This window comes from Eublepharis macularius, chromosome 6, assembly GCF_028583425.1.
Source record: "Eublepharis macularius isolate TG4126 chromosome 6, MPM_Emac_v1.0, whole genome shotgun sequence".
NCBI classification, from domain to species: Eukaryota; Metazoa; Chordata; class Lepidosauria; order Squamata; family Eublepharidae; genus Eublepharis; species Eublepharis macularius.
The window spans coordinates 63,295,048-63,316,123 of record NC_072795.1 but is presented as its reverse complement, the minus strand read 5'-3'; the positions used below and the strand labels follow the sequence as shown (position 1 = coordinate 63,316,123).

Below are 21,076 nucleotides of genomic sequence, written 5' to 3'. Positions count from 1 at the left end.
TTACGAATCAGGTCCCGGATCATCCTATTCCTCGCCGTTACTTCACTCGGTTTGGGATTCGCGCCCTTTTTCAAACCCGAATTTTCCCCTTCGCGGCCCCACACGCCACCCGGACCCAGTTCCTCTCCGCGGCCACACTCGCCACCCGGACCCAGTTTCTCTCGGCAGCTTTGCTAATCTCTTTGAAGTAAACGTCCCAACATTTCCCGTAAATCCACCACCCCCTCCTCCGTTCAAGCTCCGCCTCCAAATAGGCGCAGATAGTTTGCGCCTGCGCAATAGGGTCTTAACGCCTATTCTTCGGGCAGAGGTGAGATTAGCGCCGTAGGGGAATCTTTCTTGCGTCATAAATGTGCGACTCGGGTCTCTTAGCAACGAAGGAGGCGTCTGTGATGGCCGCAGCGCAGTCAATAATCTTGTTGTTTCTGGTAGCGGTCCTGGGGAAGGCTGAACCGGAGCAGGAAAACGATACCCTGTACTCGGAGGAAGATCCCACGAATAAAACGGGGCCCAGCGAGATACCCGAGGTTCGGAGGGAACAGAGAGCTGGACGCAGAGCGGGTGAGGTAGTCGCTGCTCTAAGAATTCGCGAGAGGTGTAAGAGAGGAATTCGACCAAAGGTTCATCTAGTCTAGCGTCTTGCCTCCTTCATGGCAGGCCTGATTCTTTCAGGAAGGCCATTAGCAAGCAGGAGTCCTTCCCTCTGCTGTTGCCTCCCAGAAACTGGCATCAAGAGCTACGCTGCCTCTGAAAGCCTAACTATTATAGCTGCCATAATCAGAGCAGACCGGGAAGCCAAAATGACGCTGGAAAAGGGACAAAGCCCCTCCTGCTGCCAACCCCCGCTCCTTAATGGTGAAGGGCCAAAGAACTGGTTAGAGAGAAGTGTCTGGGCTAGCAGAGGGTGAAGCTGGGTGCCTCTCTGCTGGTCTTTGTGGGAGGGAAAACTCAGAGCAGCAGCTCACTGGGATTCTTCCTAGTGAGGAAAATTGCCAGTCCACCCCTGATCATAAGTAATGTTTGTTGATCATTCTGTACACCCCCAACTATAAATTTTTCTGGGTCCTTTTTAAAAACATCTGTGACGGACTGTGCTTTTTGAAAGTGCTGTACAAACAGCTGAAGGATTGTCAAGGGTTAACCCCTCACAGAGACAGAGAGCTTTGAGTGACAGGCTAATCCAAGGAATCTGAGTAACATGCGCTGGAAAGAGGAGGATCTGTTTTCAACCCAAGCTTTGAGGAATCCAGTGTGAAGGAGTTGGGATTGGGAGTAGTAACTGGAAGCAATTTAATGCCAACAGGAGAACTGGGAAAAAGTTGGCAAGTAATTTTGGGAAGTAGGTGCAGACTCCCATTTGGGCCAAAGAAAGGGGATAGATATAAGGAGAGGAGACTTTCCCTACGCAGTCAAACAGGGAGGTAGCTCTGGAGAATGAAGAGATCCCCAGTTGAGTGTGGTTGCAAATTGCCTTTTGGGAGGCCTTAAGATTCAGTTAAAAACTGAAGGAAAGCACTGTTGTTTGAAGAGAAGGGGTTTGGGGTACTAGAAAGTGGGTACCAGCATTCTTAAACCCAAAAGAGAATGAGAATCCTAAAAGAAAGTGTACTAGAATGTTTGGGGAAAACATGGGAACAAAAACATCAAAACATAAGCATTTAAGTATCTGTGAAGAGCATAAGAACTAAAGCCTGTGCATGTACTGATTTTTACCTTTGAGGTTTTTATGTTGAATTACCTCAGAAATTTTCAACCTCTGATTTCACCTGACCTTTCCCCTCTAAAATAAATAAACTAGTTATTTTTTAATTTTAAAAACTCCTCTGGTGCCATTTCTGCTGTTTAAGGACAAAGAAGAGGGAAAGAGAAGGAGGAAATGACATGCCATCTGAGTTAGTTACCATCACTCCTTTGAGAACCTGTGAATCCCATAAATTAATCATCTGTTTAGTGAAGTATTCATTTTGTCTGTCCTGGCAATTTCACTAATCAGCTCTGGGCTAATTGGGGGGAAGGGAATACACTATATACTTTCTCAGCCCCATGCATAATATTAGGAATCTGCCATGTTCCACCTAAGGTGTTTTTCTAAACTAAAAAGTCCCAAATGCTTTAGCGTTTCCTCATAGGGAGCCTGGTCTAATTCCTTGATCATTCTGATTTTTTTCTGCACTCTTCCCAAGTCTTTTTGAGATTAACACTATATTTAGTATGCAGTGAGAAAGCCAGTGTGGTGTAGTGGCTAGAATGTTGGAGTAGGCTCTGGGAGACTGGAGTTCGAATTCCTACTCTGCCTTGAAATTTGGGCTAGTCATGCTGTTTCAGCCTAATTTACATCACAAGGTTGTTCTGCAGATAAAATGGAGGGGAGATCCATGTACACTATCCTGAGCTCTTTGAGGAAGGGCAAAATAAACATTTGATAGGTTGATATAAGTTACAAAGCCCCTCTCATGATTATTGGCCTTCTTCTGTAGTCCTGAATGTTGATTCTCTTCATTCGTCCCTGCAGGCAGTTTGTCAGCCTGCCCCTGTGATCTGCACCCAGGCTTCTGTGACCTCAACTGCTGCTGTGATTCAAGATGTGGCTCCAAATGCAGTGTGGAGGGCTCTGAGTGCCCCTTCTCCTTCTGTCTTCCAGGCAGCACCAGGTGAGGCAACTAAATCTACTGTTCTTCACTGTGCAAGGAATAAGGACTTTGGGTGGGGTACAATTTTTTTCTACTTGGGAAAAAGTTTGTTTCATGCATTTGATGTCCTTTAAGGCCAACATTTGTTTAAGAAGCTAACTTAATTGGTACCAGTGAGGTGGTGGAGGCTCTGGAATGCTTTGGAGCATGTGAGATTCGGACACTCATACTGGGAATTTAGGAAGAAAGAGATTTTTTTGAGTCAGTGTAGTCTTGTGAATTTTAGTGTTCTCTGTTCTGTAAGCCCACAAGTGAGACCTAGGATGCACTCATGTCCTGTTTTTTGATATTTTGGAGAGATCTTGTAGGCAGAATTACATGGAAAGGTCCAGTTTCACCTCTTTATATATCCTATCCTATAATGATTTGAGCAGGGAGAAAAGGATGTTCAGGGTCTCTGTCTGGACCACTATTAGAATAGCCTTTTGATTTCTTGCGTGTGTATGAGAGAAGCAGAGAGCGGGGGAGGGAAGGAGTGAGACAGACAGACTGCAGCTCATCAGTTCAGCACATGTTTTGCTTGCTGAAGGCCTGAGATGCAATCCATGAAAGCCTATGACCTCAGCCTGAACCATTCAGAATGAACAATACTGGATTAGGTAGATCAGTGGTCTGAGAGAACATGAGAGAGCTTTACATGTTGAAAAAGCCTTGTGTATCTGTATGCATTTTTAAAATTGGACCCTGAAAGACTATAGATAATAAGCAGATTCACAGAGCTTTTATTCTTCAGACTGCCTGCCACAAAATCAGCATGGAGTAGGAAGAACAGCTCTCTAAATAAAGGTGCTCTGTTCTTCATTGTGTGCTAGTGACAGGCCAGTCCAGTAACCCTTGCAATTAATCATGTATGTTGAAAGTAATTGTTGTGAATATATTGTTGACGTGAGGTTCTTTTAGCTATTGGATCATGCTACCTCTTCTGCACAGTGATTTTGCTTAATTGTTTTCTGTTTAGGGCTGTGAGTTGGATGTGTTTAGAGAAATCTCTCATTTTCCAAAATAACACCCCTTACTTTACTGAAATAGTTTCTGATTCTAATGGATGTACGTTGCTCTTCTGTGTGCAGCTAAATAACTGTAAGTAGAAAACGCAGTCTGGAATATAACTCTCTATTTTAAGATTACTATTCTTTTTGGCTGCACAAATTCTTTGATGTTAGGTTTAAGTATAGACAAATAAACAATACAAGGTAGTTCATTAGCATTTACTGAAGACACAGGGGAAATAATGGGGGTTTCGTTTGTTTAGCTTTTTTAAAAAAACTTTGTGACCATTATTCCGCAACTTCATATATATGCCCTTTTATACTCTAATATTTCCATCTTGTCCTAACAGTGAATGTGTACCCATCTTTCTTAAAACCCTTTTTTGCCTTTCCTTTAAGAAACAGTAAGATATTAACAGTTCCATCTCCACTGAATAGACATGAGTAGGATTCTGAATGGACCTGCTTAGGAATGCTCTTTATGATACAGATATGCTCTGTCATATCTGTATCAATCTTTTAAACTACCCATAAATCAATTTCTTTCTCTGTGTACATCATGCCTTCAGCTTTCAGCTCTTCAGAACATTCTTCTATTAATCTTGTCTGCTCACAAACAAAAATGTGTCCAGAAATGAACTCAGTACTGTAGATGATTGTCTTGGATAAAGTGTGTCTGATAATAAAATTGAAAATACCACGTTCCCTTTTCATTCCTGTTTTAATATAACTTCCAGATCCAGCTGACAATTCTGTAGTCCATCCTTTTCTATGTATAACACTAATCATTCTGAATTTGAACATTGAATTTTGAGTTCTCCCCCCCACAATTGTTTCATGGTTATCTGATCCTGTTCTCTGTTTTAGTTGCTAAAGTTCCACCAAAGGTTTGCATTGTAACAGCTGATGGCTTCCTAATTCCAAGTGGCCTTGATGACAGGACTGAGCCATGCAGCTCTGCCTAATTTGCCTCAAAATATCCATAATAATTATAATAACATTTGATTTATATACCGCCCTTCAGGACAACTTAACACTCACTCAGAGCGGTTTACAAAGTGTGTTATTATCATACCCACAACAATCACTCTGTGAGGTGGGTGTGGCTGAGAGAGCTCCAGAAAGCTGTGACTGACCTAAGGTCACCCAGCTGGCTTCAAGTGGAGGAGTGGGGAATCAAACCTGGTTCTCCAGATTAGAGTCCCACTGCTCTTAACCATTACACCAAACTGGCTCTCCATTAGTACCTTTGCTATAATATTGAGGTTTCTTTCTTACTTTTCCCCTCATTTCCTTATATAGCAAAGCTGAACTATTTCCAGAAGCCACGGGTAATTACAAAAGAAAATTTACCAGCACTGTTAGCACAATATGAAGGGCCATCATTCATCTTACCAGAACAAACAGAGCCATCTCCATCTACCTTTTACCGGGTGAGTTGATTCTGCTATGGATAAGGATTTTTTTCCTGAGTTCTTGTTAATGAGAGAGCTAGAGTCAAGGTAAAAAGGCTGAAAGTTAGGTTCCCCCCCCCCCTTTTCAGTCTGCATTCATGTAATGTGTCTTCTTTTCCCAGCGTAAGCTTTCCTTGTGGCTTACAGAGACTCATCCTTTATGTAGAAGAATGGATGATGATGTTCTGCTTTAGCATGTATTCTTGTTTTGCTGGAATCGACTCCATCTGTCAATTTTCCTGTTTCATTTAAGGTGGGGGATCCAATCCAGATTTCCTTTGCTGCATCATCCATATTGAGTGTACTCAAACAACCGACAAGCATGTTTGCCAGTCAACTTTGCGTTGATGAAAATCCCGCTGGTGAGCCTGGGACCTTCAGCAGTGAGCTAACAACTGTTACCAGGGGTTTACAAATTTTATCTGGGCTTCATCAACAATTATTGTTTCTAGTAGTTGCTGAGGCTTCCTGATTCACAAAGGGAAAGTGTGCCCGTTTTTTATCGTTGCCCTCAAGGGGGTTTTAAAATAGAGGAGCATCAGGTGTCACTGTGTTTGCAGACTCTTCTGTTTCAACCTGTGCCATCAATTCTGCTTCCCAGCAGAAGATACAATCTGGCACTGTAATGGAAAAAGCACTCTTTGCCTCTCTGTGTTGCCAGCAACCTTTAAAATGCTGTATAAGAGGTTTTTGATCCCTAAAATAAAATTTAGAGTTGGCACAGGTGACTTAGCAACTGTATTTGAGAATCTCTATCTATTTTTGTTTTTATTTATTAAAATATTTAAACCCCACCTTTCTTCTTGGTGCAGAGTGGCTTCTAAGGCTGATGTTTGCTCCTTGCTTCCAGTTCTTGTTCTGTTTATATAACTTGTTCATTTCCTAGGTTTTCTGGAGAGTAAAAGCACAAGCTGCATTCGCATCTTTACCAACCTGACTAGAAGCTGTACCACTGATCCTGCATTGAATGCAGCTTCATACTACCGTGACTTCAGTGTGCTGAAGGTTTCAACTCTTTGCTCTGCTTTTGGCTTCATTGTTTTGCCATTTTAATGCAGTCTTGGCAATTGTTTCTAGTACAAATAATGCATGTATGTTTACAAAAGACTTTAGAACTTTTTTTTACTGCCTTCTTGATACATCTTATTTCAGTAAGTTCTTCCTTTTTTTTTAAATAACTTATAGAAAATGTCAGGAAAGAACGAGTGTTTTTTCTAGACTCTTACAAGCCTAGAGAGAGTCTTGTTTTTTTTAAAAAACAACAACAACAACAGGTGTTTAAAAAAAACACCTTGGCTATTCCTAAATAATTTACAAAATGAAAGAGGCTTCTTAAAGAGAGAGTAACTGTTCGCCAATGTCCTACCACAAGCTCTCTCCAAGATCAATATACTTTCATAAACTTGTTCTAGGTTTTTACTTTATAAACTATTTAATGTAAAGTGCTCTGTGCTCTTATTGTGCAATGCAAACAAGTTAATAAATATCACATTTCAGTATAGTTTACAGTAATAGTTACAACCAGTTCACAAAGTTATAATCCTCTTATATATGTCACTTGTCACAATAACATTCAAATAAATATGCAACCATAAACATATAAGTAATATCAATTTCTAAGAAGTTTGGTAATTCTTTCAAAGTGCAGCCTTTTGAACTACAGTTCTCTTCAATATGGTGCTTGTTAATTTCAAACAGTTCCAACACACATTTTGCTGATTGCACTCGCCCGTGATTTCTTTCTCTTGAGGGTTGCTTGGATTAAACAAACAGAGCTTCGTTGCTCTAAATTTCCTCTTCCAGCTCTCTCTCTCTCTCCACAGGGGGAATGCAAAATCTGCCCAACAAACTACTAGCTTTTTGGTTTGTTTCGCCTACTGGCAGTAGCAACCATTTGAAAAGGAAGACAATTTGTATGGTCATTAGAGAATATGAACTCTGTACTTTAATTGCCCTTGAAAAAGCTTGCACGTAGGTGCAGGCAAAACAAACCAAAAAGCTAGCAGTTTGTTGGGCAGATTTTGCATTCCCCCGTGGAGAGAGAAGGCTAGAAGAGGAAATTTAGAGCAACGAAGCTCTGTTTAATCCAAGCAACCCTCAAGAGAAGGAAATCATGGGCGAGTGCAATCAGCAAAATGTGTGTTGGAACTGTTTGAAATTAACAAGCACCATATTGAAGAGAACTGTAGTTCAAAAGGCTGCACTTTGAAAGAATTACCAAACTTCTTAGAAATTGATATTACTTATATGTTTATGGTTGCATATTTATTTGAATGTTATTGTGACAAGTGACATATATAAGAGGATTATAACTTTGTGAATTGGTTGTAACTATTACTGTAAACTATATTGAAATGTGATATTTATTAACTTGTTTGCATTGCACAATAAGAGCACAGAGCACTTTACATTAAATAGTTTATAAAGTAAAAACCTAGAACAAGTTTATGAAAGTATTCCTGAATAATGCCTCTCTTCCCCTATATAAGAGAACATTGCAAAAAAGACAAAACCATCAACTTGAAATCAAAGGTTTTCAAAATCATTTGCTGCCGTTTAAATACTAGAGTATCTCTTTTCTGTTTCAGGTTCCAGTCAACTTGACTGTTTTCCAGCCTTTACAGGTACAATTATTTCAAGAATAATAATTCCTAAGTATTAATTACACTCCCTTTTGAGCTGATGGACTTCATTTTTGCCCCACTTTTCTCCCAAAGTGTTTTACAATATTTCTCCTTTCTCTGTTTTGTCTTCACAATAACCCTGTAAGAGAGTTAGTCTGATAGTGTGTGACTGACCCATGGTCACTCAGAAGCATTCATGGCAGGGTGGGACTGGCCTTTGAGTCAAGTGGAGCTTGGCTTTATCTCAGAATGGTTACCAATCCGAGAAAATGGAAAGGAAGAAAGGTTTAATATATCAGATTGCAAGCATGGGAATGGGAAATACGGGGTGTGGTTTGGAAGCTGGACAACTTGCCTGGATTTTAATGGATAGGAAGAGAGTATGTGGGGTAAAAATAAGGCACTCCTTATTGAAAACTGAAAATATGTATTGTTGTCCCCAGGTCAAGATAATTCCTGTCTCAATGCCTGCACCTCCCAGGATGATTGGCAGTACATGCTACAATGTTGTTTCTGAGGTATCTCATTAGTTCAACAGATACCTCATCAGCAGAATGGTGGAAAGCTGGGCTGAGGTCAGTCCCAAAGTATACTTCCTCCTTCTGACCTGTTTGTCATGCTTCCAGGTGGTCTATAAAGTGGAGTTCAATGGGATCCATGGAATTCAGAATGTTTCTGTCCAGTTTAACCTGGCCAACATATATGGAGAACCAAGATCCATACTGCAACAGCGTTTTTCTCTGAACTTTTGGGTTAGTGCTTGTTCTTTTTTAAAATTTATTTATTTATGTTATTTATAGTCCACCTTTCTCACTGAGACTCGAGGTGAATTATGCAGTGTGAGTCGGTATGGTCAACTTCAAGCACATTTCAATTAACAATGTAATGGGGTATATAAATGCAAATTTACAGGGACTGAAAACTAACAAGAATCCAATACAGATTTGAAGAAATGCTAAAACGGAGCATAAGCAATTCTGAGACTAACAAATTAAACAACATAGAAACTATCCAATAGGAACATACTTACAGCAGTCGTAAAGTCTATAGTCCTTATTCCTTTCTTTATGTGTGTCTTTTGAGAGTACTTTCTTACAGTACAACCCTCTTATCTAAGTAAAAAAGCCCTCTTAAATAATAAATTTTTGCATCATTTTGCATAATTTGTGGAAAGCTAAGAGAGTGGGAACTTTCCTGACCTCTTTGGGTTGGCTGTTCCATAGGGTACAAGCCACCACAGAGAATGTATGTGTATGGGCAGCTGTTGATTTTGCCCATGTGTAAGGTGGCACTTGCAGAAGGCCCTGTTCAGATCAGCAAAAGTGCTGTGGTGGAACATTGGGAGAGAGACCATCCCACAGATAAGATGGAGCAAGGCCATGAAGAGCTTTGTAACTTGGATTGATCCTGGTAATTGATAGGTAGACAATGGAGTGACTGCAGAATAGGAGTGATAATCATGGTCCTCTTAGCTCCCAATAATAACTGATCTGCAGTGTTCTGCACCAACTAGAGTCTCCAAGTTAACTTAGAGGGGAGACCTATGTACAGTGCATTACTGTAGTCAAGTCCTGATGTTATTGTGGCATAGATCCAAGTGACCAGATCAGCCATGTTGAGATAAGAGGACATCTTCCAGGCTAGACTGAGTATGTAGAATGTTTTTTGCAGCAGCCCTAACTTTTTTTTCCTAGCCATAGTGCTAGTATAACCCTAAGGCTTTTAACTGAGTCTGCAAGAGTCAGACAAACTCTATGGAAAGTGGGATATACTTTATCCTATAAGTTCTCTAGCATGTTTTCTATCTCGTCTGGGCTCAATTTCAGTTTGTTCATTTTCAGCCATTTGACCACTGCTGTCAGTCAGCGACCCAAGATCTCTACTGCAGTCCAAGGCACATCCCTCATCTCCCATTTCTGCCTCCAAATGCCTCAGCAAGATGGTTAGTTTACGGTATCAAAGGCTGCAGATAGATCCAGGAGGAGCAACAAACAAGGATGGCCTTTGTCTATGTTCAGGTGGAGATAATCAATTAAAGCCACAAGAGCTGTCTTCTTGAATGGAAGAGAGTAGAGTTTGGTAGTGTAGAAGCTGAGGCAATAATTTGTAACTGGACCCTCACTTTCAACCTTGTTAGACTGGGATCCATTATCGGTGTCCTGTTTTTGTTGGCTTCAAGGGTGCTGGGGGTCTAAAAGTTAGATAAGTAGTCTGATATGGAGTGGGATTATATGGGCTATTTTAATTTTTGGCCTTATATGCTTAGAATGGAAATGATTGTATAAGTCTAAAGGTGAGCTTCTTTCATCTGTGTCAGGCTGGTGAATTGGGGAAACATTTTCTAGTTCTAACAATCAGGATGGGTTTGTGGTCCACATACTAAACTGAAGTTGCTTAATATGAGGGCTGGAAAAGAAATGTGTAAATGCCTGAAAATGCTGGGCACTTCTGAATGTAAAATATAGTTTGCAGACATTAACAGATGTTAGAAAAAATTTCTCATCCAGTTGGCTGATGCTAGCAACGGCTGGAGTTCCTTCTGTTTCTCAGATTTTAAGCTTGTAATGCTCCATCTACATGGAATTGGGATGTGTGGTTCCTGATCTTGATCAACCCTGGCATATGATTCCAAGATGGTGGCTATGCTAAATATTCTCATACCTAGTACATTTGTACCTTTTGCATGTGGACCTCTGAGGCAATCTCCCCATACAATACATGAGCAGGCAGCCAGCTGCTAAAAAAAATGATGTTAATCTGGAATGACATTCACAATCTATAAAACTAATCCCATTGTTTGCACTACAATATAAAAGCCCCATGACTTTTATGTGTTGATTTAATTTGAGACTGGAGTGCTGAGGTAGGTGTGTTCAAAGTCTGATCCATATGAGCATGACAGAGTTTATAAAGAAGTATAAATTTCCTGGCATGTCATAAGGGTCTGGCAAAATATGTTTCTGTCTCTCTTAATACATCAAACAAAAGCTTGATTATCTCTGCTTTTCCATGTTCTCTCTCTAATTTTTCTAGTGAAATATTTTCTCTTGTCTAGTTACGTGCAAGGCTTTTTACTCATATAGGAGGGCTGCATTGTTAGGAAGTGGTCTCAGAGAAATTCATCAGTCAAGAGATAGAACACAGTAGTCTATGGCTCCCATCTCCTGCTTGAAGTATGATCCTACTGAATAGTTCTGTGTTCAATTTGTCTGTCTTAGAATTGCTTATACTCTGTTTCAGAATTTCCTCAACTCTGTATTGAAGTTCTGCTAGTTTTAAATCTTTGCAATCTACCCTTTGCAATCTTTATATCTACCCTAATACATTGTTTATTGAATGTCCTTGAAACTGACTACTAACTCACATCGTGTAATCTGCCTTGAGTCTCAGCGAGAAAGACTAACTATAAGTAATGCAAATAAGTATGTCACTTTATTATCATTTCCTTTTTTCTCCTTTAGGGAAGAGGTTCCTTATAGTCGCCCTCAAAATTTCCATGCAAATGGGCTTCTTGCAATTCTTGTTGTATTAGAATATTGCATGGGTATGGCTGCTGGCATGCATGGATGGCTACTTAGAGTTACTGTCAATTTTGTTCTTTAGCGTTCCCTAGTATAGTTATGTGGTGATTCCACCAAATGGTTTGCTGCTGACGTTTTGTGTTATTAACTATATTTGCTGGGACTTCAAAACACTATTATATAAAAGTATGGACTTAGTTCATGCATAAATGGGTTCAGCTGCCCTTTTTTGGATTTTCAGGCCCTGGCCATTATGCCCTTATTAATGACAGTGGGCCACAGTCTGTGCAGAGAACAATATCCTTGATGACATTGTTTCCCCGTTTTGTTCCTTGCAGAACAGAAGCCCTTTTATCAACAAACAGAGAAGTGGTAATCCTGGATATATCACTGGAGCACCGCTAGTAGCTTTATACAATGACACTCAGCAATACGTATCCTTTCTAGTACTGTGCTGTACCTTTGCCACGTGGTGTGCTTACAGCCTTTAGACAATTGTTCCTTTGGAAGACCATTAGTTTCTCAGTGCCCTGCCCTGCAAATGCAGGAGGGGGGATTTTTGAGAGGTCTTTGTGTTATTCTTTGGATGATTATATGGATTCATATAGAATCAAGGTAGCACTAACAATCTAGAATTACTACACAATTAGGCTTAAATAACTATTACTCAGTATTCTTATATAAAAAATGAAAACAAGAAGTTTATGTATCTTGGTTTAGTGCTTCCCAACCTATGGGTCACAGACCAGCCATCCTCAATGACAACTCCTGCCATTTGCACTCTTCTCTTTCTTTCCTCTCCTTTCTAGCTTCTCATATTTTTGTCTTGCCCTACCCCTTTGCAACAATAATGATGGGGTGTGTGCAATTAATAGCTTTACAATACTGGAGGAAGAAGGGATGAAAGGCTGGAGAGTGGGCGGGAGCTGTTCAGCACATGAAAAAGTGAGAGGAGGAGAGAAAGTGGTATGTGTGAGCATAGGTTTTGTCTTGGTACAGCTGCTTAGCAGCCCAACCTCTTGCCCAGCCCCCTGCAGTGCTTCACTGCTCTCTAGATGCTGTGGGAGATGCACTGTTCTAAGCAACTTAGTGCTCACCTCTTTGCTGACATCTACAGTCTTCCTGCATCTCTTCAACCAAGTGCCCTCCTCAATCTCTTGAGCTAGCCCTGGATGTGTCACTATACAGAGTAAATTTGGACTTGTGGGTCACCATACCCAAAAGTCTGCCTTAGTTACAGCTGGCAGAACTACTTGCAACATATTATTTTGGTCCTTTGGTCTCAAACATTATGACAAAGATTTGGATCTGATGAGAGATCAGGGAGAATGAGTGTGTACAGCGTATAATCCAGTTACAAAAGAATCTGCAAAAGGGAAGTTAAACTTCCAAGATATTATGGCATACTTATTTGTTTATTCTCAAGCACCTTGCCTGGCATTGGTTATCTTTTGAGGTCTTTTCTGCCACTTTCTGATTTTCACCTCATTGTTTCAGAATGTTGCCATTTTTTATTTTAGATTTGTATCCATTTATTCTTTTGTTTAGAGGCTGATCTGTTTGTCCTACTTACATAAACAGATGATTACTTATATCTCATTGAAGTAGAGCAGGTAAATAAGGCACTGACATTACAAGATCTTGTAAAGGTGTTGCCTGAATGGATGTAGGGACAGAGTTGGCAGCTGTTTATTGCAGATTTTGGTCCTAGACTAGGGTGTATGTCAGGTGGTCTGTTGTTGTTGCTGGAGATCTGTTTTTATATGCGGAGGGGCTGCCTGTAAGCAAATAGGGGCCTGCCAGCTGAGGCCTGTGAGAAAGAAGTATCATTGTCCTGGATGCGTTGTAGATCATTGCTCTACAGAGTTTCTCTGGTTTCCATAATCTTCTCGTTTAGCTTCTTGACCCTTTTCCTTATTTCAGGTAACCGTTTTGCAGAATCAAGATAATGGACAATGCTCAGAGAAGAGATACAGGATACGGTTTAGAGAGAGCATGAGGAGTGGCTGCCAGTTCAAGTAACACTTCTCCTATCCTCTTACATGCTCACATCTTCTGTCTAGATGCCATAGCCTGTCTTAGCAAGCCAAGGCTGTCCATTTCTTGCTTGGTACAGAAATAATGGGTTAAAATGAAAGCAAAAGAGGTTTTGGTCAAACATTAGGAAGAACAGAGTGGTTCCTCCGTAGAACAGGCTTTCTTGGGAGGTGGTGTAGTCTCCTTTCTTGGAAGTATTTAAGAAGAGGCTGCAATTGCTGAGAGTAATGATGATTTTCTGACTCAATGTGAATGTATGGAAATTGGGAGAGGGAGGGTGTGAAGGGATTAGCCGGTGCTAATTCATGGCCCTTTCTGATATGTCTAGGGTATTCCAGATTGCCACTTTGGGATCAGGAAGGAATTTTCCTGCAGGACATATTGGCTGGGTTTTTTGCCTTTCTCTGGGCATAGAGCAGAGATGTGACAGAACCGTAAGACTCAGTATGGTTCAAGAACACTATCTAGAGTGTCTGGGTTCACAGACCCCTGGGGTTTACATGAGAGTAACGCCTAATCCTCAATTCCACACTGGTGCTACCTGGCCAACGTAATCCTTTTTTGACAAAGGACAATTGGTTTGGGTCAGGTTCCCTTTTTGTCATGGAAGTTCAGAACCATTAAAATGGTGGGACCATCCTGATTATCTGATTGGTAACAATAGTCTCTGACATCAGAGCTGGAGCTTTGCTTGGGATCAGTTAGATCCACTCACCGAGGAGGCTGGCTTAGGTCAGACTTCATTGCCCATAAATATCGGGGAGCTCTGGACTTTTCTTTGTCCCTGCTTTGGAACAGCCTAACAACTGGAGACCCCAAGACCAGTATATCGGGGGTTAAGGTCTCTTCTATCTTAGTACTGTAAGAAATTCTGTATATGCTCTGAGGAACCTGCTACAACCAAGATAAAAAAATACTTAGCTGAGTTATCTTAACATTATTACTTTTATTTGAGAGATTTGTGTGCTGTGTGACAGTGTGCTCTTCCCTGTGTTTTGTATTTTGTTCTCTTTCCTACCCCTTTTGAATGCATTCACCACTTCCTCTTTTTTCTATAATAAATCTTATTTCAATAACAACATTTTTTGGCCTGTAGTATAATTGCTTTGTTATTTGCTAGAACTGAGCTGTAAGGGCATCACTACTCAACTTAATTGTTACAGTCAGAAAGGGAGAAAGTGGCTTTCGTTGGGAACTCCTATATGTCACCACTCAGGTGCCTCCTGAAAACATCTAGACTGACCCCCTGAGAATGTCCCTTCCAACTCAATCCTAGCAAAATAATAAAACAACAGTGTGGAAACCCTGGAAAATACCTTATGGCAAATTATGTAATGCCCAAGTGGTCTGGCACATAGGGAAGAAGCTCAAAGAAATATCCCAGAGAAATAATATTGTACTGTACTAACCAATCCGAAGCAAAGCTCCATCTCTAATTCAGAGGTTATTGCTACCAATTAGAGAATTATATCATGACGGTCCCACAATTTTAATAATTCCACACTTCCATGACAGAAAGAGAATCTGGCCCCAACCAGTTGTCCTTTGTCAAAAAAGAATTAAGTTGGCCAGGTAGTGCCAATGTGCAATGGAGGATAAAGCATTATTCTCATGTAAGTCCTGGGGGTCCAAGAACCCCGATTCTTTAAGTTGTGCTCCTAAGCCATATTGTTTCAACATTCTATCACAAGGGATCAATGTAAAGGTGAGTAGAGAGGTTGCTGTTATTTTCCTGCATTGTGCAGGGGCTGGACTAGATGACCTTTGAGGTGAATTCCTGCTCTACGTTTCTAAGAGTTGAAGAATGTAACACATGCTGTTTTTCTCTTGCAACATATGCTGTGCTTTTATTGAAGGATTAAATTATGAATGTTTCAGTTCAGTGATCTATGGTTACCTTTGCAAAGGACCAGAATCTCTTTCTTAATCTCACAGGATATCACCCTACATGGAAAGATGAACTAATCTGTACAGTCTTTGTGTGCTGATACAACTACATATAGTCACTCTTTCAGACAGTGTTTCTGCATGGAAATTGAATTTCATTGACACTTTAGACAGCATTCTCTCTCTCTCTTTCTGTTTCTGTCATTTCCAGTGCATCTGTCAAGTTGGAGGAGACAAATTGTGTCCACTTGCAGAATAGTATGTATCAAGCCTTCCAGGGGCCACATTACCCAGGGAGGCTAGCCATAACTGGTAATGCTGATGCAAGCAATCCGGGAGAATGGAACAACATCTTCACCCAAAGATGCACCATGCAAGGAATACAGCCAGTGAGCAGCAGGTTTCATATCTATATTCCCCTCGTCAACCATGTCACAATATGTGAGGGATGAGTGGGCATTGTCTGTCCTGTAGGAGAAATCTTTCTTCCCAGTAAAATGAAAGTTGTCCATTGGCATTTAAAGATTAACAGATTTTATTCCAGCATAATCTTTTGTGAGTCAGAACTTCCTTCATCATAAGCATGTCTATATCTATAGATGTGTTTGTACATATATTCATACTTAGTTACACAGAAAGGCTGTCCTCTGGAATCTTTCTCTTCAGTAGTATCAAGGTGGAGCATGTTTGTATTTTGCCTGGGCTATTAGTGGAGTCCCTAATACACCCACAAAACCACCTCTAGCTGGGCTGAAAGTGCCTGTTCTATATGCTTTTGTTCTCTTCCATGAAAAGAGTAATGGGGGTAGTAGAAGCCTCCCATAAAGCACTAGTTATCTCTTATTCCTCCTCATGCTTTGCTTTCATTAGGACACAGCTATTGCAACATGTAATTCTAGACCTTCCCTTGCCACTGCTGTTACCTGATGAATTAATGCCCATTGGGGTTATCCTTTATTTTCCTTTCTAGAGTGTGCATTGTATGATTCCCATTTCCCTGGAGATCCAAGTGATATGGGCCCAGGTGGGCCTTCTGTCTAACCCACAAGCTCAGGTTTTGGGAGCCCGGTACCATTATATCTGCAAGCTGCAGGTGAGTCATCAAGAATGTATTAGGGGGTGACAGTGGTTTTGTTTCTCAATATTTTGTTTTTTTTTTCTTTTCTTTTTACAGGGTATAATGTGGAAAATTTAAGTCTAGTACTTAACCAGATTTTTTAGGGAAGTTGTATGGCAAAACCACCCTGACTTGGCTGGTCCATGCTAGCCCAATCTTGTCAGATCTTAGAAGCAGGATTGGTCCTGGTTAGGAAAACCACCAAAGAAGTCCAGAGTCACTGTGCAGGCAATGACCAACCACCTCTGTTCACCTCTTGCCTTGAAAACGCTGTGAGATCGCCATAACTGGGCTGTGATTTGATTGTGCCTTCCTCTTCCATGGAGGAACCTGCTCCAGTTTAAATGGGATAGTGAAGGAAGATAGGAGAAATATTATTAATGAATATACTAGTCCAAATTAATCTGCTCTTTATTGACAGGAAGTGCAAGAGGCTTCTTCCCAGTGTAGTGCAATGCCAGCTATGGCCACTCTGGGGCTCTGTTGCCACTGCAAGGCTTGCAAGGGAGATGAACCTCAGGCCCTGCAGCCATAAAGAGAAGATAGAACAGGTGTCAGAGGCAACTGAAAATGTGTGTCTGAAGGCCCTCAAAACTGCTATACGCGCCTTGTGTGCCATAATGTTGCCATTCTGCCCTTGTTCCTGCTTCCCTAAAAGAGGGCAGCTCTCAGTCTACTTAGTGATAAAGTGAAGAAGCGATTACTGTGCAAGGCAAGGGGGCTAGAAGAGGATGCCACTGTTTCCTTCATTTCCCTTTGGTATAAAATGTGCCCCCCCCATTCTGACCAATAAGAAGGAATGATAATCCATCACACAAAGCTTCTGTTATGGTCCATCTCCTTTCATGAAGGCCTCCATTTCCTGTTAATTGTCTGTCTGTTGGAACAGTCTTTGATTTACAGTCAGTTGTAAGTAGGGGGAACAGAGCAGTTTACGCATTTATTCCTCTGCCCCCAGAGAAACAGGCTCTGAGGAAGTAACTGAGCAAGACCTTGTGGATCCTTAGATTTTTCTTCCCTTTTAGTCCCTAGGTACCTATATCAACATGTTGCCATTGATGACTACGGTTGCCTTCACCGATGTCACCAAGTGGCCAGAGCCACCACGTAGCCAGCCCAGAGTCTACTGGAAACTCCCATTTGACTTTTTCTTCCCTTTCAAAATGGCATTCAGTGGCGTTGGGAGAAATTCAGGAAACCAAGCTGGCACCCTGCTGGTGACCTTAACATTGTGTGGATCACTTATCTTGAACACTTGAACTGAAGAACCATCTGCAAGGGTCATATCAAGCTGATTGTGCTTTCTATGACCTAGCCTGGAATTAGGATTGATAGCTCCATGGATGAAGGATTACTTTAGATAAAGCTAATCCTCCCAGCGAAAGGAGCAGTATGGAACCTATGTGTTAGATGCCTGAGACACTTGGAGTCCAGAACCACTAGCCCATGTTATATACACATGTCACTATAGCCAAAATCTGGCTTTCATCCCCACTCGGGTAATTATTAATAGTTGTGCTATAAGTGATTGTGCTTTGTCTCGTCATGAGTGAATTTTCTTACTTTACCTTAGACTCGCTGTATTTTAGTCTGATCCAAGGTGATACTGGCACAACTTCTGCATATGATCTTATTTGTGTCCCCAAAAGCCTTTCTAGGAAATTGCTTTCATGTGAATAGGAGTCTTTCTATCTTGAAGGATACCATAAAAGTAGGAGGAAACCTGTAACTTCAAGTATGTTTTCCTTTGCTTGTTAGGGGTAAACTTGGGACACTTGGTAATTCACACCTTTGAAATAAAAGTTAGTACTCTATCTACATGGATAAAGAAATGGTATCATTTCTGTACTGATGATAACTTAATCATGTCCTCATTGCTGTGACTTACCTTTTATAGTTCCAGTTCTTGATCTTTGTACCTGTTGCTGTGGTAAGAATCAGCCTTTCCCAGAGGAGTTAAAGTTATTATTGATATGACAATCACTGAACAAGATACGTCCACAAGAATGTCTGTCGCACTAGGATCTGGGAAGTCCCCATTGGGGTAAAAGGTGGGGAATGAATGAATACAGCAGAAGCTGGTGTGGTGCTGCATGGGGATCTTTCATTGTATGGATTTTAGGTACATTTAAGTATTATGTGTATATGTTGTATCAACATGTGTATTTGGTGGGAAATGAACTTGTGTGTGTGTGTTGCAACTTAAGTTCTACTGAAGTTTCTCAATCTTTTATACTTTTAATAAACACTCTTACCAGGTTCAGTATATAAAACACTCAGAAAGATGAGGTATCTTGTTACAAAAGAGTTTGCATATATGAAGCTTCCACATGCATCTTCTCCCTCTATGTGAACTATCAGGTTTTGCAAAAGGCTACCTATGTGATTGTCAATACCACTTTATTAGCATTAGCAGTTTTATTCTTTTACTATTATTTCACATTGTGGTATGTAGATGGTGTGTCATGTATCTTTCTTTCAGTAATGAAACTTCAGAAGCGATTACAATGTTTTGTTCCTTGGCTTTCCTTTGAATAAAAAGGAGTGTGGTACCTGGAAGTTTAATTGGAAACTTATTTGATATCAAATTGTTGCCTTAAGAAAAGCTCTAACTAAATGAATAGAGATTCAGAGAGATGGGGCTAGAATTCATTATCACAGGGTAAGAATGCCAATGGCTATATAGATCCAGAATCCTCTAGCCTAGGTATGATTCAGGGCATCTATGGAATTCTACTGTTATAGGTCCAGAGACAGCTTAGGTGGAAAGTACTACCATTACAGATTACCAAAGCTACCAAGGCTACAGACTACATACTACCAAAAAGCCCCTGTGTGCTTTTCATATCTGAGGCTATTACTGCCATATATCTCCTCTCCACTCTTTTTGAGGGGATGGAGGGGTAACATATAGCATATCCACTGCAAACAGTTAAGAAGTGCCATACTTCAAACTACTCAGTAGATTCACAGTAATCTGTAGACGTAACAGGACGGTGACCTCTTGCCCTGTCAACTCTAAAATAAGGATACCTATTGGAAAAATTAACCTCAAAGTCCAAGAGGGAAAGGTTAGTCATTTACAGCTTTCCCATTTGAGCATGATATGAAAGCATATATGATAATGCCTTGGCCTAGTGCCTGGCTTTTTTCTGTCCTCAAGTCACCTGGGACTCTGGAAAGTGCTTTGCTATAACTGCTGGCTGTTTTGTTTATCCCACATGAGCTTGTTTGGGTAAGGAGGAACTAGAACTATTTTTCTAGGCATGTCTGCACCAGTGACAAGACTCATAAAATGTCACAGAATGTTTCTCGGTTTCTTCACATGAAAGGTGATGACTCATTAGAAAAGTGTTATGACCCTCATGATCGTATAAAAGTGTATTCCAGACACTTTCTGTAGCATTATCTTCCCCTCTTCCCCCAAGTCTCTCATAGCATAAGACTCAGAGAATAGACTGAGATACATCATGTTGTTGTTAAAGTTAAGTACTGCACAGTACCTTGATTCAAATTGATTGGAAGCCCATTGTAAAGTGCTCACATCTTCCCCAAAGGAAGAGCAGGAGCTGTGAAATAGCAGCACACCATGTAGATTGGAGGATCCCTTATTGCAGAGCCTTTTCTTTGTGATGTCAATTTGACTTTTCCACTTTGATAAGGAAAATGTGTACTAGGGAGTGTGGAATATTAAAAGCTAGTGAAATAATTTATGTGCAACTACTGATTTTTTTTATTACGAAATGAATTTTAGTAAATTTCATATAACTTCAGTGCCTATTTGTTCATTAAACTAGCAACAAGAATTTGTTCTGTCTCTTTAATTCATTTTGTGTGGTTGTGCATACCTGTACTTCTCCCTCTGAGGCGGAGGACATCTTGGGTGATTCCCACCATCCAATCAGGGAGGCAGGAACTAACTTTCTTCCTCTTCCGGTCTAGCCTGTGGGACCACCCTCTCTTCAGTTCAGTTCCCGCCTCCAGGGAGAGCAGTTCTATGCTAGGCTAGTTCTGCTACCTACATTCCATTCTTAACTTAGTCTATCTATTCTGCTTAGCTTCTGCTAGATTTCTTTTACAGTGCCTTAATCTTTTCTATTGCCTAATTCTTTCTACTATTGACCGCACTTTTTTACTGTGCCTCCTGTTCTTTGTCTTCTTACTTTCACTTTCCTTTCCCCCCCTCTCTCGAGGGGAAAAAAGGCAAAAGGAGCCATGGCATCTAGGGAGTCTTCGGACTCAGAAGATAGCTTCTTAGAACCGACAGCAGGTTGCTCACATGGAACCGTCCTGCTGATGGCAGAAACGCAACTGGCTGGCGCCGGCAATCCTCCAAGGTTTGCACGGCCTCCCCAGCAAGAAAAGTCTCCGGCTGAACCTAAGCCTCCAAAACGGCCCCGTCTTGATCGCCGGGAGGCAGAAAAGGCAGCGCGCCCCATCCAGCTGGCTGAGGGCGATGCTGATCAGCGGAGCTCCATTTCGGTGGGAAACGCTGCAGCGGCAGAATCTTTCCCACGCAAACCTAAGGACACGGTTGCCATTCTCCCGGCAGGAGAAGATCATCTGGAACAAAGAGGCACCGCGCAGAGCTCCAGCTGAGATGGGCCTGAGGAAACCGTGAGTGACCCTGACAATAGCCTGTCTCCTGCAATCCTGTCGGCCATCCTGTTACTTTGCCAGTCCGAAGCACCTTGGCCCTATAAAGATTCCAGGAATCTCCTTAACCCCTGGCACCACGTGAATGTGCCCATGCCAAA

At 41.2% G+C, this 21,076-nt stretch overlaps 1 protein-coding gene across 3 annotated transcripts; it reads left to right on the top strand.

Moving 5' to 3' along the window:
- Positions 1 to 378: 378 nt before the first annotated feature.
- TCTN3 (tectonic family member 3) lies at positions 379 to 18,878 on the top strand. 3 transcript variants are annotated; one of them, XM_054983172.1, is made up of 14 exons: positions 379 to 561; positions 2,513 to 2,651; positions 3,649 to 3,770; positions 4,982 to 5,112; positions 5,387 to 5,495; positions 6,020 to 6,138; positions 7,722 to 7,757; positions 8,201 to 8,275; positions 8,384 to 8,509; positions 11,617 to 11,712; positions 13,202 to 13,296; positions 15,414 to 15,591; positions 16,173 to 16,295; positions 17,345 to 18,878. In XM_054983172.1, the coding sequence occupies exons 1-14, from the start codon at positions 393 to 395 to the stop codon at positions 17,576 to 17,578; spliced, it is 1,752 nt and encodes a 583-aa protein (XP_054839147.1). In that variant the 5' UTR covers positions 379 to 392; the 3' UTR covers positions 17,579 to 18,878. The 3 variants fall into 3 exon arrangements, with proteins under 3 accessions (XP_054839147.1, XP_054839148.1, XP_054839149.1); XM_054983173.1 differs by lacking the exon at positions 8,201 to 8,275; XM_054983174.1 differs by lacking the exons at positions 379 to 561; positions 3,649 to 3,770 and having other exon boundaries at positions 2,577 to 2,651.
- Positions 18,879 to 21,076: the final 2,198 nt, after the last annotated feature.

Bases quoted from the DNA above. Each gene is read 5' to 3' on its own strand.
- TCTN3 (XM_054983172.1), top strand. From the start codon at position 393: ATGGCCGCAGCGCAGTCAATAATCTTGTTGTTTCTGGTAGCGGTCCTG. The intron at 8,510-11,616 runs GTTAGTGCTTGT...TGTTCCTTGCAG, and splicing joins GTTTTTCTCTGAACTTTTGG to AACAGAAGCCCTTTTATCAA. The intron at 16,296-17,344 runs GTGAGTCATCAA...CTTCCCTTTTAG, and splicing joins ATTATATCTGCAAGCTGCAG to TCCCTAGGTACCTATATCAA.